Source organism: Cebus imitator, unplaced genomic scaffold (assembly GCF_001604975.1).
Source record: "Cebus imitator isolate Cc_AM_T3 unplaced genomic scaffold, Cebus_imitator-1.0 Scaffold309, whole genome shotgun sequence".
Lineage (NCBI taxonomy): Eukaryota > Metazoa > Chordata > Mammalia > Primates > Cebidae > Cebus > Cebus imitator.
The window spans coordinates 709,729-721,964 of NW_016107624.1; the positions used below are offsets into that span (position 1 = coordinate 709,729).

The 12,236-nt window shown below is 43.9% G+C and overlaps 1 protein-coding gene across 3 annotated transcripts in view; it reads right to left on the bottom strand.

Moving 5' to 3' along the window:
- CDK5RAP2 (CDK5 regulatory subunit associated protein 2) overlaps window positions 1–12,236 on the bottom strand; it is a 199,379-nt gene that overhangs the window by 182,495 nt on the left and 4,648 nt on the right. For all 3 annotated transcript variants that reach the window (XM_017503288.2, XM_017503290.2, XM_017503287.2), the window contains exons 2-3: window positions 7,593–7,660; window positions 3,753–3,820 (exon numbers count right to left, since the gene is read on the bottom strand). In XM_017503288.2, coding sequence (XP_017358777.1) covers window positions 3,753–3,820; window positions 7,593–7,660 — 136 coding nt within the window. The remainder of the gene's footprint in view (window positions 1–3,752; window positions 3,821–7,592; window positions 7,661–12,236) is intronic.

Below are 12,236 nucleotides of genomic sequence, written 5' to 3' on the forward strand. Positions count from 1 at the left end.
GAGAAATTAGAAACAACCTGAAATGTCCCACAGTAAGGTTATGTAAATTATGGCTCAATCCATCCCTTTTAATAAGGCTTTATTTAATATTACACAGCCAATAATAATGCCTTCCATCAGTACTGAGAATGGAAAGCTATCCATGTCATTCCCTGTCAAACACCAGAATTAAACTCTTCCATACGTTGAGAAAGATAGCTACCTGGACAGCATACGTTGTAACAGATTCTGGGTCTTCCATACTCACCCAAAAAAACATTTTTTTAAAGGGAGAGAGAGAGATACTAGTGTCGTGAACAAGTCACAGCACGTAAGCACAGGCCTTCACAAAATGCTGCTTCCACAAGGCCTCCTCTGGTCCAGGGAGGGAAGACCAATAAGACAGGCTCCCGGTGAAGACCAACTGATTTACCTAATTCCTACCATGAGGGTATACAGGTGACTATACCCTCAACTAATGAGGATATTAAACAATGAATTACCAGTTTAAAGACCAAAAAGAAGCCTTGTGGTTTTCACATGCCAGAGTGAGTACTTGCACAGAACAGTCAAATGAAATACAAAGGACTTCCTTTAACAGAAGGCCTGGGTTCAAAGCCCGAATAAGTCCCTACTTCTCTCTGGGCTTCAGAGTCCTCACATGTCAAATGCAGGGACTGGATGAGATGATTCCTAGAGCTCCTCCAGCTCTGAAATTAACTCTATTCTAAACATCCCTTCACTCCATGCCCTGAGCTCCACATTCCTCCCTTTGGGCCCACAACAGCACAGCAGCCTTTTAACTCATCACCTTACCACCAGCCTTGTTCCCCTCCAAACTCTTCCCCTCATGATCATCCACCTGGTAAGCTTTTGAAAGCATAATTCTGGTCATTTCCCTCCCCAGATTCAAATCCATTGCTGGTTCCCTTTCATCTTCAGAACAAAAACCAAGCAAAGCAGTGTAACATTCAAGAAGCTGCAGGAGCTGGCCTCTGCCTGCTTCACTGGACTCACTTCTCTCAGCTCCCCTCACACCGCCTCCTTCCAGCCAAAGAGAACTTACAGCTCCCTGAACTCATCAAACTCTGTCATGCCTCTCTCTACATTTGCACATGTGAGTCCTTGTGCCTGGGATGTTCCCCTAGCTGTCTCCACTTGACCAATCCCTACCTGTCCCTGATGACCCAACTCAGGCAACATCTCCTCCAGAGAGGCCTCTCTGAACCCTGAGTCAGAGCTCCTCCTCTGTGGTCCCACAGCACCCTATACTGACCTCTGTCCCTGCACTATTTTCCTATCCATCTTCCCAGTCAGACTGTGACCCTCTGGACAGGGGGACTTACCTGGTCTTAATCCACTGCAGATTCCCCCTGGCAGAGAGCCTGGCACAGTGGCATATATTAAAAACTGTTTATTGAATGGATGAACTCTGAGGAAAACCAGAAGGGTATCTATGTATTGCCAGCCCCCAGCTAAATGCAACTCAGGATGGTTAGGTATCAATCATCTGAGACTAGAATAGGACGAATCATGAGTTTCCACTTTAAATCCAAAGTATCTCTCAGCCCCTTTCTTAATATGCATGCTGACTCTAAAATTAGCTTTATATGCCAAGAGCATTTCCTATAAGCATCCCACAGGAAGTTCAGACTACCACTATGTAGAGATCATGCATTTTGTAACTCAGGCCAAATGAAAAAATTCAGTGACTTATAAAGACCTCAAAGGGAGACACTGAGAACAGTGTGGCCGTTTCAATTCTGGCTGCAGAATTTGCTCTTGAAAATGCTACAATAAAAAATATTAATGCCATAAAAACCTAACAGCAGCCAAAGGACCACAGTCATAAAGAAAAAAACATAAATCCTAAAACATGTTGGCATAGAAGGCTCTCCCTCACCTTCAAAGAAAAACAGGATTTAGGTCATCAAGAACACATCTGAACAAGGGAAATTTGGATAACATGGAAGAATGGGGAAAAAAATAACAGTAATTATAACAATAACAGTAAGAAAAGGGAGAAGCAGTGATGGCAAACACAGAACGTACTCTGAGCTAGGCATCTGTGCTTTGCATATATTCACTCATTCAATCCTCCAAACAACCCTATGAAGTAGGTACTGTTATGCTCCTTTTTAAAATGGTGGAAGTACAGGGAGGTTAAGTGACTGGCCACAGGGGACCCAGCAGAAGTGGACAAACACGCAGCCTGGCTCCAGAGACCATGGTCCTTAGGTAGCACAGACTGCCTCTGAGAACAATTTTGCCATGTCACATCCCTGGGCCTCAGTTTCTCCTACATATAATAAAGAGGGTTGTATTCAATTCTAGGATTCCTTTCCATTCAATAAGCAGAAAATAGATATGAAACCAAAAGTCTAATATTCTGTGAAATTTTCCAATTTAGAAATAAGATGTAAAACAGTGCCCTTCAAAATGAAATAACTATCTTGCAGAGCCGCTTTAATATTAAAGTAACATATACAAGGAGCTTAGCACTTTAAGTGCCCAGCTCAGAGCAAGAGCTCAATAAACAGTAGCTGTTATTACTCTTATGATAAAACAGGAACAACCATTTAATAGTAGAGCATATTTTAATTATACACGATGTAGAATAATCAAATCTCATTCGTTTGAGGCCCCAGACCCCACAGCATAGATCGAGTTGTACAGCTGAAATTATAACAACTCAAAGCTCAGAAATTACTTGTTTCCATTAGAGATCTGACAAGTCATTTCTTCAATTGGTCACTGGTGGTTTGCAGATAACTATTAGCAGTAATGAGTATTCTAAATTAAATCCAGAGACAGCACTGCTCTGTTCTGTAAAGACAACTGGGGAGAGAGAAACATGATTGTGGAATGTCCTTCTCTCTGTGTCCTCCATCTTCTCTCTGATAAGTATCTCCTGTGTCTTGCATAGTATGGATTTCATTTGCTCACAAATGAAGAAGGGTCTAATTCTTCCCATGATAAATGAGAGCATTGAACAGGTAACTTGTTAAAGAGAATTGGAATTGGGAAAATAACCTTATTTTCCTGTTACTTGACAACAAACCCCATCTGCTAACAAATGAAAGACACAACGCTGAAAGACATTAAGCACTGAAGCCAAATCTATCACCTGGTAATCCATTCTCAGAAAAAAACTACACAGTACCGGGTACAGGCTACTCACGTTTCATTCAAAAGTAACAAAGATAAAGTCTATACAATGCAGAGGAGGCACAATGCAGCGGAAAGAATAACAGCTTTGGAATTAATGAAAACCTGGATTCAATCCCAACTCTGACACTCTTGCATTATATGACCATAAACAAGTCTCTCCTGCTCTTAAGATTCCTTATCTGTAGGAATGGGAATAATACAAAATATCTCAAAGGGTTGCAGTAAGCATCAAATAGGGGACCATAAATAACGTGCGTTAAGGCCCTTGACAAATATTAGCTCACCTCAACTTTCAACAGGGGAACATCCTCACCTTTAGGACACCAGAGAGACATCAAACTTGAAAACCAAAGTTGAAAACCAAAGGTTTCACCCAACATTGAAAACTGCTGATTCCGTCAGAACCTGTATTTGGCCCTTGGATAAAGGGCTGACTGCATGTGTACATACAAGTCTCACAGAGGATGTCCAGGAGACATGGCACCTCTCCTACCTCTAGTATCACCGAACTTAGATCTCAGGAAACACATCTTTCCTGGGTCTGGCTGGACAGTAGCAGCAGACATGCTTTGTTGGGATAGTAATTTGGTATTTCCACTTACATTTTCAAAGTCCTTCATGTTCCGTGCTCTGGTGGGAGACACTGTTTCTTCTGACACATTTGGGAGCACTATAAAAAGACAAAACAGACACAGGAAAACGTCATGGCCTTCAAACTACCCAATGTTCTTTTGGGGAATAGAGCCCAGGGAAGAAAAAAAAACATGAACTGCTTCCACAGTATACCCTGCTGGTACTTGCTGTCTGTTGTGATTTACTGATCTTAGTCCAGGGAAAGTTCTAAATCATTAATCTACAAATTACTCAAACTAACCCCAAAGTAGCAATGTGCACATCAGAGGATGAACCCAGTAAATGCATCAACAATTTTGCAAAGGAGGCTGTCCTAATAGGTACTTCCTTATTTCAAGAAATTACTTTACTGAACAGAATATCATCTTCTCATGTCAGTAATTAAAACAAAGCATGTCTAACTGATTCGACAGCAGGGGCTGGCAAACTTTTTCTTAAAACGCCAGACAATATTTTAGGCTTTGTGGGCCATAGGCAAGGCCTAAAATCTGTCACAACTACTCAAATCTTCTGTTGTCACAGAAAAACAGCCACAAACAATCCACAAACAAAGTGGTTATTTTCCAATAAAAGTTTATTTTCAAAAGCAAGCAGTGGACCGGAAACTGCTGACCCGTTTTAAAGACCGTGCCAATACCCAAATCTCTGCACAGCTTCTTTAACTCAACAAACATGTAATTGCACACCTACTTGGTGCTAAGCCCCATCCTGTGTGCTGAGGAAACAATGGTGGAGACGACACTAATCCTGGATCCAAGAGGTTCCCGATCAAGTGGGCAAGACGGAGATCTAAACTAACTGTCATCAGGCTGAGGAAAGCCTGTGGCACTCTGCAGGTGTTCAGTAAATGTGTGCTGGGTAAATAAGTTCATTCTTCCCTATTATATGCACTGAGAGCCCACTTTCTGCTAGGGCCCTTTCCAAATGTGGAAACATCAGGACATAAAGCAAACAAATGGAGCTGATAGTCTAGAGGGAGGAAATACAATAAACAAAACCAAAAAAAAACACTGAATAACATGTAAAAACATGATAAATGCTATGGGGAAAAATAAATAAGGATAGGAAATAGGAGGGATGGGGTGAGGATTGCCATTTTAAGTAAGGTTGTTAAGGAAGGTCTCACGGAGAAGGTGACATCTGGGCAGACCTGAAGAGAAAGGACCAGTTACCTGGGGGAGAATTCTTCAGGGAGAAGCCTGAAGAGGAAGCATGGTCCCCAGTGGGTGTGGGGAACAGTCAAGAGGCCAATAGGCTGGAGCTCAGTAACCGAAGGGGAACAGCAAGAAAGGAGGTAAGAGAGGTAAATGGAGACAGACTGCATATGGCTTCTAGGCTCTTCTAAGGACTCAGGAGCCACGGAAGGTTTGGAACTAAGGAATAACATAACTCGACTTAGGCTTCTACAGGCTCCCTCTGGCTGCCTTTCTGAGAACAGACTGTAAGGGGCTTAGGAGAGAAACAGGGAAACCAGTTAGAACATTGGGATAATCTAGGCCACAGACTATGGTGGTTTGGAGCAGGATGGTAGGAGTATAGGGGGGTGAGAACTAGTCTCATTTGGATACTTTAAAAGTAGCCAACAGGAAAAAATGAAATGAAATGAGATGAAGTGAAATACACAATGTTCGGAGAGGAAAGTACACCTTAGAATGGGGAGAGCCAAAAACGGTGGTGAGCTTTGAGCCGCGTCTTAAAGAGGCAGCAAGCAGGCACCAGGCAGATGAGAGAGACAAAAGGAAGGAAAGACAGCCCAGGCAGAAGCACAGAGGTGGGAGTGGGCATGGTGTTCAGAAACCACTTAGCAGAAAAGAGGCTAAGCAGTGGGCAGGGCAGACATGAAGGGCACACTGGTTTGTCTTCCTGTTCCTCAAACAGGCCATGCCCTCACCTGTGTCTGGGATGCTCATCCCTTCCTTCTTCCCTACCTACATCCTACTTGTTCAGGTCTCTGCTCCCATGTCAATTGCTTGGGAAACTCTAGCCTGCCCCACCTCCACACCAGAGGAAATCTCCCTTTAACGCCCTCTCACAGCACTTTATGCTTCTTTGCTCCTGACACTGATTACACAATTTCTCATAAGTGTTTGTCTTCTCAGCTTAACAGTAACCATGTCTGAGGTTGAATTCCAGCACTGAGCCCAGAGCCCGACACGAAGCAGATATACACTATCGACTAAATTAAGAAATAGGCCGGCCGACGGGCGCGGTGACTCACACCTGTAATCCTAGCACTTTGGGAGACCAAGGTGGGTGGATCACCTGAGATCAGGAGCTCAAGACCAGCCTGGCCATCATGGTGAAACCCCATCTTAAAAAAAAAAAAGAAAAAGAAAAAGATATAGGCCGGCTGAGCACGGTGGCTCACTCCTGTAATCCCAGCACTTTGGGAGGCTGAGGCGGGCAGATCACCTCAGGTCAGGAGTTCTAGACCAGCCTGGCCAACATGATGAAACCTCTCTCTATTAAAAATACAAAAAGTAGCCAGTCGTGGTGGCATGTGCCTGTAATCCCAGCTACTCGGGAGTCTGAGGCAGGAGAATTGCTCGAACCCAGGAGGTGGAGACTGCAGTGAGCCAAGATCACACCATGGCACTCCAGCCTGGGCAACAGAGCAAGACTCCATCTCAAAAAAAACAGTAGGCCTATAAGTCTTCTGCTTCTAACTGCCTGTGGGCAGCAAGAGTCGAAATCAGACTTGTTCAATTTTGCATTTAAAGTAAAAGTTGCCAGTGAGTGCAGTGGCTCATGCCTGTAATCCCAGCATTTTGGGAAGCTGAGGCAGGTGGTTCACTTGAGTCCAGGAATTCAAGACCAGCCTGGGCAACATGGCAAAACTGTCCTACAAAAAATACAAAAATGAGCCGGGTGTCGTGGCACACACCTGTAGTCCCAGCTACTAAGGAGACTGAGATGAGAGAGTCCAAGAGGTCAAGGGTGCTGCGTGTGACCGCACCTCTGCACTCGCAGCCTGGGTGACAGGGCAAGACCCTGTCTCAAAAAAACAAAAAGTAAAAATAAAGTAAAAGTTAACAGGTTCCTGAGGAAAACGTGAGGGTGCCCTGTAAGTTAAGGGATTTTCCAGAAATAAACCTTGGGACTCGTTTCCTGTCTGCTCCAAAATCTCCTTTCTTTGCACATGTCTCAGCACTGTGGAGAAGAGAAAAAAAAAACACAAGTCAAAATATCTTAGAGATATTTTGCAAAAACTAGCACTACCCACAGAGACACTTAAGCATTTACTTTTTCCAGAAATAAAAATTATAAAGAATGCTTAGCTGGACCCAAACTGCAAAGTCTCCTTAGAATCCAGCTTACGCACAATACGCTATTTATTTACCCAGCGCCGTCTCCTGTGGTCTAACCAGCTATTTGTCTCCAAAGGGCAGGCCCGTGTAGGAATGCTGGGCCTCAGCCAGCAAACAGGATCCAGCAGCCTGCCAGGAAGGCCTTGGCATGCTAGAGCCCAGATGGCAGCTCTCCTGGGCCTCCAGCCACTGGCCTAGCCACCAATTCAGTGTCCAGCCTCCTTGCAGTTGTTCAGTTCAGCAAATGCTCACTGAATCCCGACAGACTTAGCAGCAACAAAGGAAACGCATGAAGTGTGGCCAAAAGGACAATTCCTCTAGTCCAGAGTTTATGAAAGGCAGTGGAGACCAAATCAATACACACAAAAAATACTGAGTACCTACTGTGTGCCAGTCCAGGGAAGCCTCTGGGCTCCAGAGATATGAAAGCTCAAGATGCCCACAGTCTAATGTCTACTTCCTTATTCTTTCTCAAGAGAATGCCTGGTTTTGCGTACTTACCACCATTTCCCAACCCAGCTTTGGGGGTGATGCCATCCAGGTCATCTGGTACATTAGGAACAAGGCCACTAGGAGAGAATATACAGGATAAGAGATGAGCTAATGTTTGAACAATACAGACTGTTAAGACTGCCTGGACTGCACATGACAATTATCCCATGGCCAGGAGGGACAGACACACAGCTGAACTACCTGTGAGGCATGAAGCACAGAGATTACGAACTCAGGCTTTGGGGCTGAGTTCTGGCTTTAGAACTGAGTTCCAGCTCCAACACTCGTTAGCTGAGTGACCTTCCGTAATATCATTCATTCATTCTGCCATACATCAAATGTTCTGTGTGCCAAATATGTGCTAGTGGCAGAGACACTGTGCCAAGAACAAGCTACTTATGTTTCTGAGTCTCACTTTCTTAATCTGGTACATGGGGATACCATGCCCTCCCTATAAAAATTAAATTACTTCATGTATATAAACAAAAAGCACATAGTAAGTGTTCAATAAACGGCAACTATTGTTGTTGTTACTATCATCATTATGACTACTAATATACCTATCACAACCTGTGGGAATCAGACACCGATTTAGATGCTTTAAGAATGTCAAACAATGCAAAATTCACTGATCCAAGAAGTTGCCCTGGTTGAATTATATAAATATGTTCACTGAGGATCTAGAGACATTGACAGAAAACTAACCATAATAGGAGGTGTGGTGTGACACAAAAGACACTACCCTGAATTCTGTTCTCAGCTCTGCCATGTATCTCTCTGAGCCTTGCTTTCTCCAGCTGTAAAAGGAAAACAGCAGCTACCTCACAGAGTAATTGGCAATTAAACAAGATATAGCAAGGTACCCGTATATTGTGGGTACTCCATAAATGGGAGCAAAATATCAAGTCACCCTGAAACCTACAGTGCTTTACAAATTTTTTTTTTTTTGAGTTGGAGTCTCGCTCTGTCGCCCAGTCTGGAATGTAGTGGCTCGATCTTTGGCTCACTGCAACCTCCACCACCTGGGTTCAAGCAATTCTCCTGCCTCAGCCTCCCAAGTAGCTGGGATTACAGGCACCCACCACAATGCCCAGCTAATTTTTGTATTTTTAGTAGGAACGGGGTTTTACCATATTAGCCAGGCTAGTCTCTTGGCCAGGATGGTCTCGAACTCCTGACCTCATAATCTACCTGCCTCAGTCTCCCAAATATAGGGGATTATATATAACCCCAAATGCTGGGATTACAGGCGTTAGCCACTACGCCCGGCTAGTACTTTGCAATTTATAAAAGATTTGCCATCATTAGAATTGCCAAATTCCCTGAGGGTGCACACAGTTTTCAAAGGAAGGCTCCAAGGCCCAGACAACTTTACTGTCCTAGCCAGGGTCACATGGCAGTTCAGTGGAGAGCCAGGTCCAGAAGTCAGGCCTTTAATGTCCAACCTCCACAAACGCTTCCCTATCCCACTCTGTAAACTAGGAGTTGATGGAAGCTCAGCTTGACTTCTTGGCAGTTTGCTCTTTCATGCCTCTAAATCCAAATTCATTCTGCTCCTGGGACAATTTTGCCTGACCACCAAACCCTGGAGTTGGAATGAACCTTCAAGATCGAAAACAGCAAAAAACTGGAAATATCATAAAATTCCAACATCAAGAAAATTATCATAAAAAATGTGTCCAGACTGGGTACAGTGGCTCATGCCTATAATTCCAATACTTCGGGAGGCCAAGGTGGGCGGATCACTTGAGATCAGGAGTTCAAGACCAGCCTGGCCAACATAGTAAAACCCCGGCTCTACTAAAAATTAAAAAAATTAGCCAGTTACTGTGGCAGGTGCATGTAATCCCAGCTACTAGGGAGGCTGAGGCAGGGGAATCACTTGAACCTGGGAAGCCGAGATGATCACACCACTGCACTCCAGCCTGGGTGACAGAGTGAGACTCTCTCAAAAAATAAAAAAAGTGTCCCCTTTACAAAGGTAAATGAAAAAACGTAAACAGATGAAAACAAATACTATACAGTACGTAAACACTGAAGCCACCTCAAGTCCATTTTGGAAATAGGTGGACTACAGATACATAACAAGACAAAGAAAATACACTGAAATATTTAAAATCATCATTTGTAGGGAAATGAGAGGATTTCTTTCTTTTAATATTCCATAATTCTCAATTTCCAATTGATATTTCCAATAAACTTCACTAAAAAGACAAAGTCAATTTTCTAAACTGAATTTTAAAAACTAAAATCAAGTTCAACCATCACCTTTTGCAGGTGGTGGTTCAGAAGCCCAAGGTCACACACACCAGGTTAGTGGCCGAGCTCGGCCTAAGGTCTCGTCCTACATTCTCAATCTGCGGTTCTCTCCACCACCGCCATTACATTGACTCCCACTGGCTGAAACTACCCATGAATAACTCAAGCCAACATCAATCACGGCTGAAAAGTACCTAGCAAGCAAAGCCAAAGATTTTGGTCTTAGACAAGCGTCCTACAGGCAAACACTGAAGTTTGAAAAATGATACCTGACATCCTCCTCTTAGACGAAACCACTACGTAATGCAGAAATTCTTGCCTGGATCCTGCCAAATTTCCACTTGGGCTTTACCTACCCACTTTTAAAATGCTGTGACTCTCTATCATCTGCACCCTCCAGTCAGTTCCAACCACACCTCCAGCCCCAAGCAGCTCCCTCTTCCCATTCTGATCATTCACTTGTAGCCTTATAATTAAGGTTGGGGCCTCTGGGAGACTCACTAGAAATAAAAACAACGTAAGCAAAAGAAGAGGGCTCAGATAGGATCTTATCAATGCACAGATGAGAAGACTGAAACCCAGAAACGGGTTGGGAACTTATTTGCTCAAAATCACAAAAGGCAGTGGCAAAGCCAAGCCCAAAATCCAGGATCCCAGTGCCTTTTCCACTTGCTAACCTGTGTCTGGACTGCCCAAAGCTCCTATACAAATGTGACACACAGTGAAGTACCAGTTTCCTCATGTGCAAAATAAAGCACAATCTAAGAAACCTGCCCTATATGCGGCACCCATGCTGCACAAGCAACACGCTCAGCACAGGGCAGGCGGCCCTCCCTTTCATCCTCACCACAGGATTAAAGTCCATTTTCTAAACTGAATTTTAAAACTAAAATCAGGTTTAATCCTCACCACAGTCCTTGTGCAGTAGGTGGTACTTTTTAATGTTGCCTTTTTTTTTTTTTTTGAGACAGAGTCTCCCTCTGTCACCCAGTGGAGTACAGTGGCACCATCTTGGTTCACTGCAACCTCTGCCTCCCAGGTTCAAGCTATTCTCCTGCCTCAGTCTCCTTAGTAGCTGGGATTACAGGTGCACACCACCACACCTGGCTAATTTTTTGTATTTTTAGTAGAGACAGGGTTTCACCATGTTGGTCGGGCTGGTCTCTTTTTTTTTTTTTTTTTTTTTTAAGAGGAAACAAAGACCCAAAAGTTGATAAGCTGGAAACTCCAAGCTACTCTGAGTTTGACCACCTGCTCTGAACCTACACCACCCTGGTACCCCTGATGCCTTCCCGGAGATGGGGGGTAGGAGAGGTGGTGGTGGTGTTAAGGACCAAATGGACTGAGGCATAAGGTTTCCATCACTCAGCACAGGGCACAGCCATCACAACAACTGTGTCTTTTTGTTTTATTTTGCTTTGTTTTTTTTGGAGACTCTGACTCTATCGCCAAGGAAGGAGTGCACTGGCATGATCCCAGCTGACTGCAACCTCCGCCTTCCGCGTTCAAGCCTCAGCCTCCCAAGTAGCTAGGATTACTGGCATGCACCACCATGCCCGGCTAAAATTTTGTATTTTCAGTAGAGATGGAGTTTTACCGTGTTGGCCAGACTGGTCCTGAAGTCCTGAGCTCAGGTGACCTGCCCGCCTCAGCCTCCCAAAGTGCTAGGATTACAGGTGGGAGCCACCACGCCCAGCTGCAGGAACTGTTTATGGACAATTTTTGAGTGACTGAATGGAACTTAACCTGAGCTTCATCCTCCTGTTTTGCTCTACTGCAGCTCAAAAGGAGTGACCTCCTTCTATTCCTATATATGCCAGTAACAACTGTCCCTTCAAACCACAAGACCCAAGGGGACTGTCACCTTGACAAGTTGCTTCATGAGCTGCGGGTGAGACCAGACATCACATTCAATTACACCAACAAGCTCAATTTTGTCTTTTAACAACCCCTTTTTCCTTCCATTTTATTTATTCTTAATTACAGAAAAATACATAAATAAAAAAATACAGATAAACCTAAAGTTCTCCTTGACTACTCCTCACTCCCATCTAGTACCTGCCTAAGAGGTAATCACTGTTATCAAAAGACCTATAACCTTCCAGATCTTTTTATATGTTTTTACAGTTTTAACTCTGCTGCTTAAAAATAAAACACATGCAATCAAACAGTATATATCATGCCACAACATGTTTCTTCTACTTAATATGCCCTCAAGATGTTTTCATGACAGTACAAATAGACATCCCACAAAGTTTTTAACTACAAAGCTTTCTTTTTTTTTTTGAGACGGAGTTTCGCTCTTGTTACCCAGGCTGGAGTGCAATGGCGCGATCTCGGCTCACCGCAACCTCCGCCTCCCGGGTTCAGGCAATTCTCCTGCCTCAGCCTCCT